Consider the following 22,015-nt stretch of genomic DNA (forward strand, 5'->3'; position numbering starts at 1 on the left):
AAGTGTAGTTAAACATTATGTTGCATTTTTTCTGTAATTCATTTTTGTGTAATGGTAAACATTGCATTGTATTGTCAAAATATTTCTTGTGTTAACAGTTAGGTCCCTTATAGCCAGTGTATTGGCTTACTTGTTATAATTGGTCATTTGTGTCTTACACTGAAAGACAAAGACGTAGATAATGTAGCCTATATTTGTTTTTTAAAATGTACGAGGGCATTAAGAATTTATTTATTTAACTATTTTTGAATTTAATTTTTCATTCCATCCCCGAATCACATTGTCACCGGAAAATTTATTTTGACATGTACACCGGAAATGCCGTGTGGGCACAGCTGACTTGACAGCAGACGCTCCTCAAATCCAACTTTTCCAAAGCGCACAGGCGCACTGTTTACAGCCAAACACGACTGAATGAATCTGAGAAGATTTCACGCTGCAGTCACATCAGATCCACACTACATTGACACATATCTTTGTAGCGTTCATCCCAAACAAAACGATTGGACGGTTTTGTGAGTTTTTTTTTTTTTTTTTTTTTGGTGCGTCTGCACTTTGTTCCGTTTTTTTTAGGAAATATCTGCGTTCTCAGTCGTCGGATCCAGAATGTGGGGGATCCAGAGATCTCGGTACGCTGACTGCAACGGATCAGAAGCCAGTGAAGAAGCGGAGATTGTGGTGAACATCGGCGGGGTGAAACAGGTGCTTTACGGAGAAGTGTTGAACCGCTATCCGGACACCCGGCTAGCTGAACTGGTGGACTGGTCGTCACAATCCTGCGAAGAAATGCCATCATTGTGCGATGATTATGACCCGGAGACAGGAGAGTATTATTTTGATAGAGACCCGGAGGCATTTAAGTGCATAATTGAGCTGTATTATTATGGAGAGATACACATGAAAAAGGGCATCTGTCCGATTTGCTTCATGAAGGAGATGGAATTTTGGAAAATCGATTCGGATTTCCTGGATGAATGCTGTAAAAGCCATCTTAAGGAGGTTGAGGACGAACTTGCAGAAATTGCGGAGAGAGTGAGAACTATCTTGGTGGACAGAGAAGGAGATCCGTCCGCGGGAGGCTGGCAACGGTTCCAGATTTCCGTCTGGAGGCTGATGGAGAAGCCAGAGTCCTCGCTGCCCGCGCACGTTATTGCAATAGTTTCTTTCATTTTCATCCTCATCTCCTCTGTGGTGATGTGCGTCGGGACTATTCCTGAGCTGCAGGTGCAAGACTCGGACGGTAATCTCACTGAGCATCCAACTTTGGAGGTCATCGAGACCGTGTGCATCTGCTGGTTTACAGTCGAATATCTCCTCCGCCTGATCTCTTCTCCAAACCAAATCAAGTTCTTTTTTTCGTTCATGAACATCATCGACTTCATGGCGATCATGCCTTTCTTCGTGGTGTTAATTCTGACCTCAATTGGCGCAGGTGTGATGGAGCTGGCGAACGTGCAGCAGGCGGTGCAGGCTTTACGCATTATGCGCATTGCGCGCATTTTTAAGCTGGCTCGACATTCGTCTGGACTCCAGACCCTCACATCTGCCCTGAAGAGTAGCCTGAAAGAGCTTGGACTTCTCCTGATGTACATGGGCGTCGGGGTCTTTCTGTTTTCTGCTCTGGGCTACACTATGGAGCAGAACCACCCGGACACTCTGTTCACCAGCATCCCTCAGTCGTTCTGGTGGGCTGTGATCACCATGACCACAGTCGGGTATGGAGATGTGTACCCTAAAACCACTTTAGGTCGGTGTAACGCCGCCATCAGTTTTCTGTGTGGAGTCATCGCCATCGCGCTGCCCATACACCCCATCATCAACAATTTTGTCCTGTTCTACAACAAGCAACAGGTCCTGGACACTGCGGCCAAGCACGAGATTGAACTGATGGCGCTGCGCACCGGGGAGGTGGAGGCGTCTCCCGGGGACCACAAACACATCTGCGGCGCAGCGGGGTGGGACAAGTCCATGAGCACCTGTCATAGCGACACCTACATACCTTTGCCAAAGGATGGCAGGGGAGGGGCCAGCTTTCAAGCCCCAACCATGGAAACGAGCTTTGAGAACACCTCAACTGAGAGCTCTGAAAATAAATGTCATCTCCTGAATAGAAATGTCTCCAAATGAATCACACCAGATCTGAGGAACTTGTGTATAGCTCCTTAACAAAGAGTCCATTAAACCAACATGTATGTGAGGTTTGCCTCACTGATGAAGACTTGATGTAGGCTGAACAGCTCTGTTTGAATTCCCCCTGTGAAGGCATCTTATATAACACCCAGACTTCACACATACACTGCAGACTGTATTCTTTTGTAATGTCTTTTAAAAGAGCAGCCTTTTCACCAGAAAACATTAAAGTAACAGTAGAATCATAGACATCTCAACAGACCTGGAGGTGTCTGAGTCATCTATACATTTTAATGAGGTGACTATTGCAGCATAGAGGCCATTAAGGCTTATTGTTTCTGTGTCTGCCTCAGTGTCGTTTCTGTAAGTGACATGTATGATTATGAAGTGAAATGTCAGATAAAAGTCGTCTCTGGAGGCAGAAATTTGGAAAGCAGTTGTGTCATTTGTCTGTATGGAAATGTATGTATATATATGTAAATAAATATATGTAGTGTGTTTCAGAAGCCACAAAACACCCCAGCTGAGTCAAAAACTCTTAAAATTTGAATTATTTTCTTAAAACTAGCAAAAAATAAATAAGAAATTGGCCAACAGGGTAAGAAAAATGGTCGGAATTCTTATTTTAAGAAAAATTAAACCCACTAAGACATTTTTCTTGGACTAAAATTGTTTTGCTTTTCAAAAGAAATTCTTGATAAGATTCTTTTTCTTGCAATTCAAAAAATAAGACATTTTTTTAAATAAAAAGAATAGGGTGTTTTTTCTTTAAGTGTCTCAGCTGCCATCTCCCCTTTTAATGGATGGATGAGGAAAACGACAGGAGGTTGAGCAAGCAAAAAAAAAGCTACTTATATACAAATTGAAATTGTAATTTGCCCATTTGATTTATATTTCAAAGCAAAAAACATTCTTGACAGTTTGCATGTTCCCTCAAGGGTTCTTCTCTTACCAGTCTTGAGTGACATCTCTGCAAAAAAGCACAACTCACATCAGAATTGTTAGTTTACTGAAGCGAAGGGGCTAAATGCATTTCTGGCATATTTCTTTCAAGGTTTGTCTCTGAACGCAAACTGTAGTTCAGGGCAATTTTGAACAATTTCTACTAGATCTGCTCTCATAGTTTACCTTTAAAACTCTTTTTGTGGCAATGATTTATATCCATCTCTTTAGTACAACCCCAGCTTCTTTTTTTACAGATATATTTTCATTTTGTTAGACAACAATTCAGAACTAAGCCTGAAACTGTACAAAAACTCAGTTCTGAATAGTAAAATGATTTTTTTTGCAGGAAGAATACAAAAAAAGTTTTTTATATTTGATAAAAAAGGTCTAAAGAAAAGAAAAATGAAAACATCCTAAACAAAGCATAGGCAAAGTTAAACCATTGTAAAAATGTTTAAAAATTATTATCTCCAATAAACTATAGAAAACATTCCAAGGATTTATTTCAAGGGACATCACAGTTAGGCATCATAACTCTTATAATGTTTGTGTTTGACCAAAAATTTTAAAGCTAATACCTTTTCTGAAACCTGTATTTCAAATTTTGAACGAAAGCAATGCTAATGGTCATTGTAAAAAATCCATGTAACCAGCAAATACACCAGTGAGTCCAGGGGGTAAAATAGTTTAAAAGTTGCTTTATTTGCAGATGTGTGTATGTTTTCTTTAGACTACGTATTTGGTTAAAATACAGAACAGTCATCTGTGCTTTAAATTCATAAATAAATTAAAAAGATAAACTTTTACAAATAATATATCTGATCAAACCTGGATCAGTTAAAGTGGATTTTTTAGGTTTTATTCATAAAATCACGCTTTCAATGTTTTTCTCATTCAGATGATTTCATAATTTTATTAATTGTGAACATTTCTTCCATAAAAATATATTGTAGAAAACTTATAAAGACAGGAAAACAGATTTAAATGATGCGATCTGGGAAGTTCTGATAATTAATCACAATTATAATAAAACGCAAAAGTACAGCTTCTCCCTCACCAAATGTACTTAAATGAAAAGAAATAACAAGAGGGTGGTCCAGAATGTCCTCCCGCTGGTGTACTGCAGGACTACTGTCTCCTCTGTCCAGCAGCAGATTCAGATATGCTGAAGCCTGAGAAGAGGGCTATTGTTGACGGTGACAGGTGGAATAGGTTTGCACTGTGGAACGGCATAATGTTCCTTTCAGACATGCATTAAAATACACACATGCAGTTTCAAGTTCAAATTGAAATGCACGAGCACATGTGCCTAGTATCCATAAATTCCTTCTCTTCGTTGCCACCTCCTAACACGTGCGGGCAGAATTATTTGTAGCCTTTGCGTATTTATCCATCGTTATGTGTATTCTAGAATGACCCGGCATGATCTACCAGGTTTTACACCCACATGTTGGTCATCTTCTGCATTCAGTGGGTGTTGCAGATACGTGTTTACACAAAGCTGCTCATTATTCCTTTGCTAAAATACTACCAGCTACTAAATAATAATGGTTACACAGAAAACCATTTTATCCCTCCACGTTCCACATGTTACAAGCTGTAGTTGTGATTTAAAATGTATTGTGTGAAATAAAAAAATATCAAAATCTTTATTTCTGGTTGAATGACGAAGATTAGTTATGTAGGAAAAGATTCATGTAAATACATAAATATTTATAAATTTTGAAGTGTTATAAGATGACAAATATATAATTTTACGCTCAGGAGTTTGAATGAGAGAGCCAAAAATATCTCAAAGTATAGTAGCGGCATTTTATTAAGAGAGCTACCAATTTAAGCAGAAAAGGCTCCACCCTTGGAAACCATCTGCTGTGAATAAAGAACTTTATTGGTTACAAATAAGGTGTTGTGGTGCATTCACTGGGTATTTTAAACACAATTTGTTGCAAACATTTTATAAAAATCTGAGAACATTGACGACCAAAAAATGCAAGAATAAAAGTGAACAAATGAATGAATTTGATGCATCAACATTTCGGAGTGATGACTGGTTAAAATTTTAATTTATAGTTTAAAAAAAAACATAGCTCAACTGTGTAATCGTGTTTTTGGGGACTCAAACAAAGTACAGGTAATTTTAGCAATAAAAAAATAAAAAATAAAAAAATAAAAAATAAAACTCCGCAACAGCAGTGGTTGTGTCCAAATTCCTACACTAATTAGTGCACTATGGTGTGTTTGCCATTTTGTCATCGTGTCCGATTTACAATTACAAAATCGAGTGCCCTAGAAATTTCTCAGAATTCTCTAGTGTGCGTTGGTGGTCACTAGATTGGTGAATCTACCACTAAGCATTATGTTTGAATGATATTTCATGTGAAAAAAGTGTATTTTCATCTATTTTTCAAAATAAATCAACTAAGTTTTCATCGTCAGAACACAGTGGATTCATAAATAATCTTCATTAAACATTCATATTGATTTTGTTTTTATTTTAGGAAATTGGTGATGTCTTTTTTGGTGTTTAAAAAGAAACACACGTATTGAACCTGGTGAAATACTTCTAAAATGCAGGGGACTACCTAGTGCAGCACTTTGGTTTTTTTAGGGATAGGGAGGGAATTCAGACATAGCCAGTGTCAGCAGTAGACTTTGTTTGTTATTCCCCAAACCCACATGTTCTGATGAGGTGAAACCAAGTGCTGAAGGCCAACCAATTCTTGTTGGTTTACAGTTCCAGATAACCATTTTGATGACAGCATGGAAAGCTCTGCCTCCCCTCTTCGAATTCTGCTTCGACCTTTCAGAGAGAGAGAGAGAGGATTGTCAGCACCTGTTCGCCTTCTAAAAATAAGAAACTCCTCCGATTCAAATAGACAAACAAGTCCTGTTTCACATTTCTGATTCCCCAACAGCTGTTTGCAAAGGAGGCCCTTAATGATGTGGCAGGAACACTGCTATTTTTATATTTTAAGGAGATATTTCTATTTTCTATCACATCATTGTCAAAATATTAAGAATAAACTGGAACAGAAAAAGCCTAAAAAATGTAAATGCTTGTTCACAAACGAATGGCTGATAAAATCCACCCATTTTTATGGATCTACATCCTGCAGTAACAGGAATGTACCCTTATAATGCTACAGCTTAACGGCCCACCCCTCCGAGCAGCATCTCGGCATGAGAGATATTTTCAACTGTCGGAGAGGGTAAAGGTAATTTCCCTGATGTTAGATTCAAAAGAGAAGGAAAACATGTTCCACAAGCATTTTTTTGTGAGCTGAATTTCTTCTAGTTTTTTTTTTTACTTTTAAGAAGAATGTTTAATAGGCTGCGTAGGTGCACCCCGAAGCACTTTCATTCAGATGAACTGCTGCATTAAACTGCCTGAAAATAATTGCAGTAATTACAGTGATTAGCTGTGACCTTAGACAAAATAGCACAATGGGAGCAAGCAATCTGTCCATCTAAAAAAAGGGTTTGTGGGTCTTCTTTAGACAAGTCACTTTAACACCTGCAGAAATTTCATTTGGAAAAATAATAAATGAGGTTTTTTTTGTAGCTGGAACACTAAATGTGTTGAATGCAACAGCCTCTCCTCTGGATCTGAGCAACACTGGAGCTAATTAGACGTTAAGCTGTAATGCTTTAAAGATAAACATCCATAATTTCTATTTTAGAGTTCTCTGCACCGTACTGAAAGTTAATGTTAGTTGTTTTACACATTTTAATTTACATCATCAATTTGGGCCCACACAACAACGGACATTTATTGTCTTAGTGATGAAGTCTCATTGGTGTTCTTTTTTAATGATATGAATAAATAAACAGACTTGGAAGATCCTCAGTGATAATTATGCTTATGCATTGTAAAGTCAATCACATTTTTGCAGTCCTCTGCTCTCAACAACAAAAATTCTTAGCAGTTTGTATCTTTGGGTGAATTAAAACTCAAGATCAAATGCTGATCATTTTGCCCCGTTTTATTATTACTACTGATGATGGACTGTTGATTTTTGTACAGTAAAGCCTTTAAAATCAGCATGAAAGTATTTATGATTGATTTTGTTGGCAATCAAGCAGTAAAAATGGTTACAAAATTAGCATAGCTCACCAAAGCTTCCCTAAATATACTAAATCGCTTTTTTTTAACATGAACACTTCAGTCAATCTGAATAAGAGTCAGTTTGGGTTGTGCCAATCCAGTTTGTTTCTCTTTTCTACCCATGGGCTTGCTCTGGCATTAATATGCAGCTGGATCCTTTTCATCTGAACTTAGAAAACTGTGGAGCTGTTCCTTTGAAAGAGAAAATTCAGGCGAATGATCAGAACAACACACACTTAAGTCACTGGGGCTGCAAAACAATGTTATCTCCTCCACACATTCCTCTGTGGATTCTCGACGCTGCGGGGTAACCTGCAGTGAAGTCAGCGCTCATTCAGTAAATGTGCATGAGTAATGTGGATTTTAAAAGTCAATAATAATAATAATATATTTGCAAATATTAATACCTAATCTCTGTATCGTCATTTATGTGTTTTGTCCTTTGCATTTTTACGAAAATTTTCTTAACATTTTTTGGCAAAAGAATTTAACCGACCGGAAACATAAAAAAATATTTTTCAGCACAAGCTGTCGTTGCTTTTGCCTCTTTTTTACAGTCGTTGCTTATCACTGCTCCGACACGGCGGACAGGTGACTTATCAATGAATCAGTCCGACTGTTGTGACCCTTTGTCACGCTAACCAATCACAATGTGGACACCTAATTATGGTGATTGGCTTTGCAAGACTAAACCTAAAAGATTTAAGGTGTGCACTGACTGTTTGGGACGACACATTTTCTGCTTCAGAGCCAATCAAGTGTTTATGGACTATAGAGGGGTCTGCAACCATATCACGAAAAGAGCCATTTAGGCCAATAGGAGCCACAGAATCCTACTTATCCGTTAAAAAACATGACAGAGTTTTCCATTAATGCTACCGTCACTCGTATGCTAAATAAAAAAGAAATAGAGTTTGTGTCGTGAATAAATAAAACAACTTTTAGGAGAAAAAATATATATATTTTCAAAATATGAAGTAGTTTTTTTTTTTTGACAAAGGGTCATCGTTTAAAATTAGACAGTCTGTGCCACATAAGATCCTCCCGCTTGAGCAAATGTAAGCCAATGAAAAGTCTTAAACAATGGAAGTCAAAAGCGGTATTTTCCATTGTTGTACTTTTTCTTAACCTAAAAAGTACAACAATGCTCTTTATTAGTTTATGATCCCAAGACCCTACACGCTGCTGCCTATCTGGGCCTCCCTTTGCCTTGAAAATACAGGGTTGTGTCAGGGAGGGCATCCGGTAAAAACTCTCTGCCAAACCACCTCTGTGAATAGCGGATTTACTGTGGCGATCCCTGAAGGGTTAAACCAAAAGGTGAACAACAACATCATTGGTTTATGATTTAGTAGAAAAATCTAGAAACTCCCCTCTGTAGATCAACTGAACATCATTTAGCAATATAAGATAATAAATAGAGATAAAAGAAGGTCAAACACTTTATCAACGTTTCTTAAACCCGTGCATTTAATGGTTGATCACACAAAGCCTCTTGATTTAGTGCAGCACTATAATTTTACAGTTTATTTTACTATTAAAGAAGCACTTCAACCAAAATTTAAACCTTATTTTTCGTCTGGGACACAAAAGTCTCCTCAGCTTTGAACAGACTCCGAACATAACTTGGACACCTTGGTCAAACTTTCACTATTGCAGTGTAGAGACCAAAATAATGAAGCTGGAGAAGCTCTCATAGTAAAATTATGCAAACGTCATGCAGACATTAATGATTATGTCGCTTTAAATTTTACTTCGTGTCCCTGCAATTTCTGAAAGTACTCAAAAAGATAATCTTAAAATCACCTTTAATAAAAATAGAGCACTAAATTTAATTTGAATCTGGTATTTTACAATGCACAGTTGCATTGATCAATTGATAGTTCATCTGCGGGCACCATTTGGCAAAAAACAGTAGCTGCTACAAAACAGGCTCAATTTGTCAAAAAGTCCTATGTTTTGTTCTCAGTATGCTTTTAAAAATCTATATGTATTTACAAGTATGTGAAAAATGCTATTTTAAAAGTAAAATCTCCCATATTTCTCACACAAGTACACAGAAGGAGCTGGCATGGTTTTACCACTACCAACTAATGTGTTAAAATTATACCTCTCTAACTCGGTTTCCATGGTGAGGAGTACCAGTTCAAGTGAAAAGGTCACGATTTTATCTGGTAGTGAATTTTTTTTTTTTTGGATTGATGCCTTTCTCAGCTTGAATGTCAATCATGGATGGATTTATGCTGAGTGCTGAATGGCAGAGCACCCTAGTACTGTTCTCTGACCATCTCTACTATACATGTCTGTCAATGATTACCTGTTGGAAATAAGGAAATTAGACAGTCAGAGTGTAGTTTGTGTGAGCATATGAGTATCCTAGGTGCACAAACATATCACCTGCACACAAGCATTCACGCACCTTACTAACGACTAGAGAGAGGTGTAAGGGCACCGTACTACATCACCTGTACGTCATTAGTGTGTGCAACTTACAAATACTTCACCTTACCAGAGGCACGACAATAGTACGTTCCATTATGTCCCTTGAGGTGGCCGCATGAGCTCCAAGGGAACTGGACAATACACCTGTGCTCCCCTTTCAGGGCCAAAAAAACCTACAGCACCTGTATGGGTTAACCCCTGTGTGACTATGGCTTAAGCAGACAGTCCTGTGGCAAATCCCAAATCAAATCTCAATCTCGAATATTTGAGTGCCTGTATGTGATTGGGAAGCATGTTGAATTGATGCAGAGGCACAAACTATCCCAAAATACAGAAAACATTTTCAGGATGAGAAAAGACCAACACTGGAAACAAAAAAAATCAAAACAAGTCAAAGCATATAGAATATAATAAGATGTTTTCCTTTTCAATTGAAATAAACAATCTGCCATAGAACTTGTAGAATTTGTCTTGATTTCTTAAAAAACATTGTGATGTCTTTCTCTTTTAAGACATAATTTAGCATTAACTGTCAATAAACACTCATATTGAGGTGTAGTGTGAATTATTAAAGAAACATTTTTTATCTTTAAATTATCTTTAAATACTTGTTCCTCCCAAAATACTCTTTTAAGCGTTACAACAGTCCAAATATCTTTATTTGTAGACCAATTTCAAGACCAAATACAAGTTTTAAGATAATGTTCTAAAATATAAATGAACATTTTCAGTAAAAAAAACTAGTTTTATTAGTGATATGAGTGATGTTCTTAAGATCAGAGGACTCTAAAAAGATATTCAGTTGTCTCAGCTTATTGAAAGGTTAAGTTAGTTTTGTCTTTTATCAAGTGTAAAAAGAAACTTAAACTAGAAACTAGACAAAAATAATTGGTGACCTTTTGTGTTTTGCAGCGGATGATACTTGTCATCCACTGGATTCTGCACTCCAAAAATTAAACTATAACAGGCCAATTTTACCCCAAAAAATTATGCTAAAATAAAAAAATTAAAGGTTAAAGCTCTGTTATGTCTATAAATAACTCCACCCACCTGTATATAAGAAAACTATGCCGCGAATGAATTAATTAATAGCTAATTAATAGCTACTTCTTTGAAAACAAGAATAATAATCAGTGTAATTTTTTCAATAAGAAATTACTAAATAATCTTATTTTAGACCTTATTCCATGCAAGCAAACCAACTGTATTGTAAGACATTGGGTTCATTTGTCAAGTGTCCAGACAAAAGCAGGGGAGTATCTGCCTACAAAGAGTTTATCTTTTGACATGAAAGCACAAACACTCTTGACATCTTTTTAAAAGCCTTTCGATCCAAATCAGTAAGCCTGCCATGAATCTGGAAGCTCTTATTTTTTTCCCTGCACCTCTGCGGTTGAGCCTGACCTCCTTCCACTATAGCCCTGATGAGCTTCCCACATGCTCCAACCAAGTTAAGCTGCTGCAGAGTTCTGCGAAGTGTAAAAAAGACTAGCAAATGACAGAACTACACTGTAAAACAGGTATTAGTCCAAATGTTTTATACTCCATTGGGCAAAAAATTAAAATTTCTTTAAAAAAAAAATCCACCGATGGGGTAAGAAAAAATTCTTGTCACTAAACATGTTTTCTCAAACTAAGATTAATTTGCTATTAAAAAACATATGATTTTTCTTGAGACCAGGGTCTTTTTACTTTCTTAAGATTCAGTTTTGCAGTGCAAAAAATGTTCAAAGTTCAGTTTTTCTATTAAAAATCAATATTTTTAATGCCCTTTGAATGATATGAAATTCTTTACCTTTACTTCACCAAAATAAGTTTCTTGCAAGACTAAAATAAACTGAAAAATATTCATATTTCTTCCCAGCCAGCCTTAAAATGGTGTTGTTTTGTGCTCCTCTATGTGGGTCACTGTTGGTGATTTTAGTCGTACGTCAGTGTGAAAATCAATCTGTCATCCATGGCAAAAAATAAATAAATTACAGTGTAGAGCAAAAAAAAGCCCTAACAACGGCATCCTCTGGTGATTTTCTTTTCTGTCATACCTCAGATCAAAGCAGCTTGTACACAGTTGCTGCGGCAGAATATATTACAACAAATGTTTGCTGTCTGAAGGGAACAGAAGAAGTTGGGGGAGGTGAACAAAGTCATTTTGATGTGACTTCAAGCTGTAAGAAAGGTTTTGTAGGTGGATGCTGCATGTGGAGCTTTTAAATAAGCGGAGAACATTGATTTTTTTTTTTTTTTTGCTTCTTTTTCTTGAGATCCAATAGACCTTACAAAAAGGTGAATGTTTTAATATACAGTGCATTATTAGACTGAAAGCCAGTTCGATGCTCTTGAATGTTTACTCTTTTATCTCTGTCCTACATTTCTGCGTCCCAGAGCAGCAAGGCAGCCTCCCAAACTGTTTTTGCAGGAAAACAGCTTCTGTTTGCAGCATGCTGTTAAACTTTCCCAAGAAAAAAACACAAACAAAAAAACTATACACCTTATGGCACATTTCTCTTGAGAGCATGGGAGGCCATTTACAACAACAACCATCACATTCTGGTAAGCGACCTCAATCCACGTCTCCAATAATGAGATAATGTACAATGGTAATGTACATTATACAATTGTTTCCCCCACAGGCACGTCGTCAACAAGAGCATTGATTTACGAGCACGGAGAGGAGATGACTAAAATCCAGACAGGATAGTGATAAATGAAGCTGCAGGTTATAGCGCAGCATCAGGCGGTTTTTCCATGCACACCTTCACCTCTGAGTGCGCTGCAGGGATGCAGGTCAGTGCATGTTCATGTTAAATCTAGTCAGTCTTGGCATTTCATAGATGCTAAGTGCCTGTATGGTAATGGCCTCTTGTTCCTGAAAGCAGCTATAGTGTGACTTATTTTTACTTGCAAAGAGGAAAGCTTTTAATGATCCGAACAGCATCTTTTCTTACTTCAGCTTGAGATGAGCGTTAATCGGTGACCTGTGAAATAACAAATATGAAGAGCGAGTGTGCATTAGAGAAGTCCAAAAGAACGGCTGGTTCCACTTAAGGGATGGTTTCTTTATCACAGATATTTTGTACTAAGATTTTCTTTAGATCAACAAGTAATTGGAATAGACACTATCAGTACAATCCTCTCTTTATTTGTTAATCCAAATAAAAATCTGTATTTATGTTTCTTTTAATTGATTTTAATGGTTTATTTCAAGCGTTAGAAAATAATGGAATTATAAAAGTTAAAAATAGAATACTTTATTAAAAAAACCGATTCAACTCATTTCAGATATTAAGTTTGATAAGAAAGAAAAAAGATATAAATTGAATTAGATGAGGCCATCTTTTTTTTTTTTTTTTTTTTTTTTTTTTTTTTTAACTTGTCCTGTCCAACAGCTAGGCAAACAGATGAGAGCTGAGGGCCTCTTGTGTTGGACATATTTTATTTTAACAAGAAGGGTTATTCATCTTCAGACAAACCAAAGGTATGTCTGAATAAACCCCTTTTGTAATTGAGGCCAAACTTTATTAATTTCAATCATGTTTGAAAATCTTTGGTGTTGGACCGGACGGAAAAGGAAAGAGGGGAAGAAGAGAGAGGGACGTTAGAGAGAGGGGGGGGTAGGAGGGTGATAATAGGAGGGGAAGGGGGGTAAGACCATGAAGCAGCATAGAGCAGACAGGTTTACTGGTTGTTTATCGTTACGGTACGGTTCAAATGTAGTACAAAAAGGGCGGGGCCTGTTCACACACACTCAAATATTATCAACACACCTGCTAGCCGCAAAAATGTCCACATGTCAACATGCACACAAAACAGATAGTGTTCACAAACGCATACCTATGCCTTTAAACCAACTAGTGTGAAATCTTTCATTCATTCAATCATGCAAACTATTAGTGCAAAGGTGAGCTAACACCTGTGCTCAGGTGAGTGTTTATGTTCTTCTAAAATGGATGGTGGAATGTGAAAAGAAGGAGGAGGAGCGCCCAGCCACCCCCACACCCATACCCCCGCCGCAGCAGCAGCGGCAGCCGGAATTCCCCCAACGCCACACGGGAACAGGCAGGGAACAACCGCCCCCCGGGCGACCAAGACCGCCACCCAGGCCAGGGCCAGCCGGACCGCCGCGAGGCCCCCAGAGCCAGAGAGCAGGGAGGCGCAGAGGGAAAGAGAGCGCCGCCCCAGCCCAGCCAGGAAAGCAGCCCCCCGCCGCGCCGGAAGAGCCCAACGCAGGGCCCCACCGGAGAGGGACGCCCACAGCCCCAGACGAGCACCCCACCACCACCCAGGAGTTCCGGGCATCCCCCCGCCCCGACCCCAGGTACGAGCCAGGACCCCCCAAGGGAGACCCGCTCCGCACTCCAGGCAGCCACCCACCCGGCCCACGGTTGGTCCAGGTAGGAGCAAGGCAGGGGCCCGCCGCCCCCGCCCAGGAGGGGGGAACCCCGGGGAAAAAAGGGCGGCCCACAAGGGATGTTATAAATATGGCCCGACCAGGCTCGGCCATGTTGGAAGTTTGGCGGGGCCCAGCGCCCAGGGGCAAGGACCAGGACCCACCCCCCAGGGACACGAACACCCCCGGCTCAGGTGTAATATGAACCCCCCCACCGTGCGGAGAGAGCACCGCCGGGCCCAGGGAGCCGGCACCCAAGGGACACGGCCGCCATCGCCAAGGGGCCCGCACCCCCCACCAGGGAAGGGGTAGGGGACAGATGGACCCAGGTCCCACCTTCCTTGTAAAATGTGTGTGCGTGTATGGGTGTTTGAGAGGGTGTTTGTGTGCATGTGTGTGTGTTTATGTTTGAATGTATATATTGAAGGGGGAGGGGTGTGTGTACTAAGGGGGGTGCAGTTAAAATTGGCGAGTAGGGCACTAAGGGGACATCTCCTGATTACTCACAGTGATGTCCCCTCACCCTCCACACCAAGGGGCCCTAAATGTCTAAGGTGCGGTTAAAATTGGCGGGTAGGGTGCCAGGAGGACATCTGCTGCTTGCTTGCAGTGATGTCCAAGCACCCCCCCTACCAAGGACCCTACATGTCTAAGGTGCAAATAAAACCGAAAGAGGGGGGGCCCACTCCATACGGCAACCATAGGAGGGGGGCCACTCCCAAGTAGCCCCCCCCCCCAAGGCGCATCGCAGGCTAGACCCCCCACCCCCTCACCCTAATATGAGGTTATATAAGGAAGGGGGTAAGTTGGGGACAGCTGGTAGACTGTCCCCCGGTGGTCAAACAGCCGTCCCCCAGCCCACCCCAAGCAAAGGGGCCAGGGCCACCCAGCCCAGGGGCCCACCCCCGGAGGCGCCGACACCCCAGGCCCGGCACCACCCACCCCACACAGAGAGAGAGGAGCCAGAAAGCGTCGCCCCCCCCCCCGGAGAAAGGCCCAGGCCCCCACCCCCAGACGCCGGCCCTAGAAGAGCTCTGGTCAGGCCTCGACGGGACCGAGGAGGCCAACCGGCCGAGGCAACCACTGATTGCCTCAGAGGAGACCCCAACCCGCTAGCCCCCCCGACCCGTACTAATAATGGGCCCCCCCTCCCCCCCAGAACGCCCCCCCACAGGACAGGGCCGACAAGCCCCCCACCCCACCCCACCCCAGACCCCGCAGCCGAAGCGGGTGACACCCAGAGCGACCGGGGGCCCCGAGAGGGTTGTCCCGTCCCGCCCCAGAGCCAGGGAAGGGCCGATCCCAGCCCCAGGTGCAGATGGGCAGCCCATCCGGCGCCGCTGGGCCCCCCCCACCCGAGCAGGGCCCCCCGCCAACCCCCCCCAGCACAGGCAAAGGGACCACCCCCCCAAGCCAAGCCAGACCACCACCCCACCCCCCCACCACGCACCCCCACACCCAAGCCCAGAGGACCACGCAGCGCCCCAGCCCGCCCCACCCAGGCACCGGACCCGACCCCCCGACCAACGGAACCGCCCCCGCCAGGCACCGGAAGCCCCGACCCACACCCCAAACCACGGCAGAAGGGCAAGGAGCAGCGACGACCAAGCCCCCCACCCCCTAAGTCATGGAGTCAGCCACAGGAGACCAGAGAGATTGAATTCTTTCAAAGTTACTTGAGCTTTGGGCTGACATTTTTTCCAAGCTGATATGATCAAACAGCAGATTTCTGTGTTGACTTATGTTTATATTTTTCTTGTTTTTCCAATTTATTAAAATAGTTTTTTTGGCAATACAAAGAGTTATGAAAATGATAGAAGCTAATCCTTCTTCTATATCGATGGCACTCATGTCACCAAGCACACAAAGTGACGGTGAGGCAGTGATTGAAACCTTAAGCCAGACTGATAAATCGGCACATACCTGCTGCCAGAGAGCCTGGACAGGAGTGCAGAACCACAGTGCGTGCATGTAGCTGTCGGGTAGATTATTATCACAGTGCTCGCAAATGTCTGAGTTACTGAGACCCATCTTGAACATCCTCTGTCCAGTGTAGTAAATTCTGTGAAGAGTTTTGAGATGGATTAGCTGCAGATTTGGACTTTTTGTCAGTTTAAAGGTGTTTAGACAAAGTTCTGACCAGAAGCTTTCATCTGTGCTGATGCTCAAATCTGCATCCCATTTTTTTGTTGGAAGGGCAATATTGTTATCTAAATTACATAAAAGTTTGTATATTTTGGAGAGAGTTCTATTCATTGAAAAATTAATCAGAGTGGTAACTACATCTGGTAGCTTTAAATCGTCGTCTTTAATTTTATACTTTTTAGTAATACTTGATTTAAGTTGCTGATATTCCAAGAAGTTATTTATTCCATGTTTGTCTTGAAGTTCCTGGGGGGTTATGAATCTTCTATCAATAATTACGTGCTCTAGTTGTTTTATACCCCCTGCTTGCCAAGCTGGGAAGTGAATCATTTTTTTGTTAATAAGGATGTCCGGGTTGTTCCAGATGGGTGTCATTTTGCACGGTTGAATTGATGATTTTGATATTTTGAGAAATTCCCACCAGGCTGTTAAGGTGGCATTTATATTAATGCTTTTGAAACAATCCTGTTTTTTAACTGTTTGGCTAATAAATGGTAGCTGTGACAGGTTGATCTTTCCACATAACGCCTGTTCCAAGTCTAACCATGAGTTGGTTTCTGGATTATTTTTTAACCATTTTAAGATGTATTGTAATCTATTTGCAAGAAAGTATTTGTGGAAGTTAGGTAATTCTAATCCTCCACAGTTTTTTGCAGATTTTAAAGTTTTTAGACTAATTCTTGCAGGTTTGTTGTTCCATAGAAAGCTTGATATGGATGAGTCTAATGTTTTGAACCATTTTAATGGCGGTTGTGTGGGAATCATTGAGAAGAGATAATTAACCTTGGGTAAGATTTTCATTTTAACCGTGGCTACCTTGCCCATAAGGGACAAAGGCAGGTTGGTCCAGCGTGTTAGATCGTCCTGTATGCTTTTCAGTAATGGGGTGTGGTTTAGCTGCACCAGTTCTGATAGTTTGGGGGAAAAGTAGATACCCAGATATTTGATATTTCCTGTTTTAACTGGAATTGTGAGTCTTTGTTCCATATTCCTGTTGAGTGGTAATAAAACAGACTTATTCCAATTAATGGAATAGTCTGATATGGAGGAGAATTCATTTATGATCATTGCTGTTTCATTTACAGAATGTAAATTCCTTAAAAACAGTAATATGTCATCCGCATAAAGACTAATTTTATGATGGCTGTGTTTGGTTTTTATTCCTATAATGCTCTCATTCTGTCTTATTGCTGCAGCTAAAGGCTCAATGAATATAGCAAAAAGAGAAGGAGAGAGTGGGCAGCCCTGTCTGGTTCCTCTTCCAAGAAAAAACCTGTTTGAAGTCTGTTTATTAGTTCTAACTGATGCATTGGGGTTGTGATATAATATTTTGATCCAATTGATGAATGCTTCTCCAAAACCAAACTTCTGGAGGGCAGCAATAAGGAACTTCCAATTAACTCTGTCAAAGGCTTTTTCAGCATCCAGCGATAGTACCGTCATTTCCTGGTTTTCAATGGTGGCAAAGTCTATTATATTAATTAGTCTACGGACATTATCATCCGAGTGTCTGCCTTTGATGAATCCAGTCTGGTCGAAGTGAATTATGTGAGGAGTGATTTTTTCTATTCTCTGTGCTAGTGCTTTGCAGATAATTTTTACATCTGCATTGATTAGAGAAATAGGGCGATAGCTTGAAGGACTAGTGGGATCTTTGTCTGGTTTTAGAAGAAGAATTATGTTGGCTGAGTTCATGTTAGGTGGCATTGATTGGCTCTCATTAATAGATGTGACAGTTTTATAAAATGTTGGTGCCAGTTGTTCCCAGAATTCTTTATAAAACTCAGCAGGAAAGCCGTCAGGCCCTGGTGCTTTACCATTAGGCATAAGTAACAGAGCTTCATGAAGTTCAGACAGCGAGAGCGGAGAATCTAAGTTTGTGATTTGATCCTCATTTAGCCTGGGTAGGTTTACATTATTAAGAAATGAGTCAATACTTTGCTCTGACGGATTGATCTGCGGTGTGTACAGGTTTTTATAAAAGTTTTCAAATGCGTTATTAATTTTGACCGGGTCATGGGTGACATTTCCTGTTTGGTCCATAATAGAGGTGATTGATGATTTTTCTCTGTTAATTTTAAGCTGATTAGCCAGAAATTTGCAAGATTTATTAGAGTTTTCAAATCTTTCAAGTCGTAGCCTTTGTATTTGAAATTGTGTTTGTTTATTAATGATGTCATTTAACTGCAGCTTTAAATTTTTCAGATCTCTCAGAATGTGTTCCTGTGCAGAAGCAGCATAAGCAGTCTCCAGGGTTTTGATTTTATTTTCTAATTCTAATAAATCTGCTTTCTCTTTGCGTTTTTTGTGCGTTGAATAAGAAATGATTTTCCCTCTCATGACTGCCTTTGCTGTTTCCCAAAGAACGCACGGTGGGATGTCTGGAGTAGTGTTGAAGTCTAAGAAGGTTGCCCACTCTTTTTTAAAGAATTCAAGAAATTCCTGGTCCTTTAACAGAGACGTATTAAACCTCCAAGTTGTACCAGAGGGTGTGGATTTTTCCCTAGAAATGTTTACAGAGACTGGTGCATGATCACTGATAATAATTGGATGGATATTGGAGCTTTGAATATTTTTTAAAAGAGAGTTACTGATTAATAAATAGTCTAAACGGGAGTGTGAAAAGTGAACTGGAGAAAAAAAGGTGAACCCTTTAGTGCTTGGGTGACATGAGCGCCACGCGTCGCAGAGACCCAGATCATTCATGTACTGCTTTAGAATACTTGCAGATCGCCATGTACGCTGATTTGCTGCTGTGCTGAGTCTGTCAAGTTCAGGGTCCAAAACAAGGTTGAAGTCTCCTCCTATAATGATTGTGGAGTCAGAGTGAACTGAGAGTGAGGTGAAGAATCTGTGAAAGAAGGAAGAGTCGTCAACATTGGGACCATAAATACTCACTATACAAAAGTCCTTATTCTGAATGGATATATTAATGATTACAAATCTGCCTTCTGGGTCAGTAACTGTATCCTTATGAGTAAAATTAAGATTTTTATTAATTAAAACAGCAACTCCTCGTTGTTTGGAGTTGTAACTGGCAGAGTATATAACTGGAAATTGTAAGCAGCACATAAGGTGATCCAAAGAATTTGATAAATGGGTCTCCTGCAGTAGAGCTATATCTGCTTTTAGACCATCCAGGTGATTTAACACTTTCAGTCTCTTTGGCTCAGAGCCAAGTCCACGCACATTCCAGCTAACGATGTTAAGACTGTTCATAACTGCTCTGACTGAAAAGGTGTAAAGCTAAGTAGTGCTTGTGTACCAGTCCGTGTGCGCGTACCCGCATTGAGAAGCGCTGTGCGCGTGAACGTTTTCTGGCTATGTGAGCTGCGTGTCGCGTGCGTCCTATGAGAGCCTGTGTGAGGTGATTGCAGTATGTCGGCGTGTGTGTGCGGGATCGCATGTGCACGCCCGTGTGCGCGCTTGTGTGTGCGCGCGCCCGCTCCGTGCATAAATAAATACTTACCGAGGATGAGTTGCTTCCAGGTGATTTACATATAATGAGGGGGGAGAGGGGGGGAGGAGAGTAAAGGAAAGAAAAAAAGAGATAGAAGGGAAAACGAAAACAACAACAAAACAACAATAGAAACATCAGTGGGACTGAGGTGACGAAGAAAAAAAAAGACTGTTTTCCTGCGATCGAGGTGTGGATTATTGATGATCCGGTTTTCCATTCATTGAAGTAAGTTTAGCGGGTTTCTTCTGGGCAGCGCAGATGTTCTCAGCGCGGATCTGAAAGCCTTCAGCACAGCCAGGGGGTGATCTCCGGGTCCCGGAACAGCCGGCCGTCCACGTAAAGTTTGTCAACGGCCACAATCGCTCTCGAACCAGCAGCAAGATGTTTCCTCCTCAGCGGGAACAGGATCTTCCTTCTGCGGAGGATTTCTACCGGGAACTGGTCATTAACGCTGTAATGCGTGCCTCTCAGTTCCCGTCCGCGGCCCTTCACCAACTCCTTCTGTTTGAAATGTTCGAATTTAGCCACAATAGGACGCGGGCGCTGGTGGTCGGACCTTCTTCCTCCGAGGCGGTGAACCCTGTGGAAGGAGATCTTCTGCACCTCCTCCTTGGGGAGCTTCAGGTGGACCTGTAAAAAGGATCTAACGGTGGCCTCGGGGTCTTCTCCTGCCTCCTCTGGAACCCCCGCGACCACTAGATTGTCCCTCATGCTCCTCGACTGAAGATCCAGGAGGGTTTCCTTTATGGATCGGTTCTCCTCTGAGAGACGGGCGGTGTCATTGCTCAGGGTCTTCACGGTCTCTCTGAGGGCCTGGTTCTCCGCTGCGAGCTCCCGCACCTGCTGCTGGCTGAATTCCAGAGACTCCCGCAGACCTTGAAATTCTCTATGGAGGATCTCCAGCAAATTGAGGCGGCCATCAAAGCTGGAGAGCTTTTTGTCAATCGAATCCAGGATATCGCTCATTCCGCTGCCCGGAGAGGACACAGCCCCGGGAGAGTCCTCAGGCCGTTCACGCTTGGCGGAGGGGGTGGTGGTGGCGGTTCTGGGCTTCACCATGTTGCAGGTATTAAAACACTCGTCAATGAAATTCTCCAGGTCCTCCAGGCTGACAGAAGCTTAATACTCTTAACAGGTTGTGTTAGTTAGCAGGAAATATTTTAATATGGCGGAAAAATGAAACAAGATCGAAAATGTTTGTTCAAATGCTTACGCGCCGCCAAGTCGACTCACCACACTCGTCTCGCTGGGTCTCGCGATACTACAGCATCACACCTACTACAGCATCACACCATGAGGCCATCTTCTTAATATTGTAATAACTCACAATCATAAATACCGGTAGACGTATTTGCAGTTGTGCATACAGTAAATAAGTCAGATTAGATTCTGTTATTATGGTGATAATCAAATAAAGTCAAATCGTGTTAGATCTGTTGCTTAAAAGGAAGGGGGAAGAAGCAAACTTTTATAATCCCACCCCAATATTGATTCTTTTATATAGATATTTTTTACATTATTGGCATAATCCAGTTTCTTTTAGTTCTTCCTATTGCTGTACTTTTATTTCTCAAGGTCCATTGCAACTGATAATCACATTAAAATGTATATTTTGTTTAAAAGTTGTGTCCCTCCAATCTTTTCTTCAACATGTTTGGTGAATTAAACGGTTCACCTGCACCTCCATCCCCTCAATTCTCTCAGTCTTGGTCTAATTTTTCTCCAGTCACAGTGGAGGACATCCATTCTCTGCTCGATAAGATCAAGCCCTCATCTTGCCCCCTTGATATAATTCCAACTCCTATTTTTCTCCAAGTGTTTGAGTGTATTGGTGCTGCCGTGGTTGACCTTATAAATCTCTCCTTAACGTCTGGATCCGTTCCTTCCTTTCTGAAGCACGCTATAATAAATCCTGTGCTTAAAAAACCTAACTTGGACCGCTCTGATCTAAATAATTTCCGTCCCATTTCAAAACTTCCTTTTATTGCTAAGATCTTGGAGAAGGTTGTAGCAGAGCAACTAAGGTTATTCTTAGAACAAAACAATATTTGTGACGTTTTCCAATCTGGCTTTAAAAAGAACCACTCAACTGAAACAGCTCTTTTAAAAGGTTCTAATGATGTGCTCATGGCGGCAGATTCTGGTCAATTCACCGTTCTCATTCTTTTAGACCTAAAATCTGCATTTGATACTGTAAACCATGTCATCTTGCTCGAACGTCTTCACAACGACTACGGTTTATCTGGTTCTGTCCTAAGCTGGTTTGTCTCCTATTTCAGTGGTAGATCATATAAGGTCTGTGTTGACTCTCTTTCTTCAGAAGCAAAAATCCTGTCTTGTGGCGTTCCCCAAGGTTCTGTATTGGTACCCACTCTGTTCACTCTCTACATGATTCCCCTTG

The 22,015-nt window shown here is 41.2% G+C and overlaps 1 protein-coding gene across 1 annotated transcript; it reads left to right on the top strand.

The window, feature by feature from the left end:
• Window positions 1-283: 283 nt before the first annotated feature.
• kcnf1 (potassium voltage-gated channel modifier subfamily F member 1) lies at window positions 284-4,723 on the top strand. The gene has a single exon (XM_004083574.4). It carries the CDS (start codon window positions 607-609, stop codon window positions 2,125-2,127), a length of 1,521 nt encoding a protein of 506 aa, XP_004083622.1. The 5' UTR covers window positions 284-606; the 3' UTR covers window positions 2,128-4,723.
• The last annotated feature ends 17,292 nt before the right edge of the window (window positions 4,724-22,015 follow it).

Source organism: Oryzias latipes, chromosome 24 (assembly GCF_002234675.1).
Source record: "Oryzias latipes chromosome 24, ASM223467v1".
NCBI lineage: Eukaryota > Metazoa > Chordata > Actinopteri > Beloniformes > Adrianichthyidae > Oryzias > Oryzias latipes.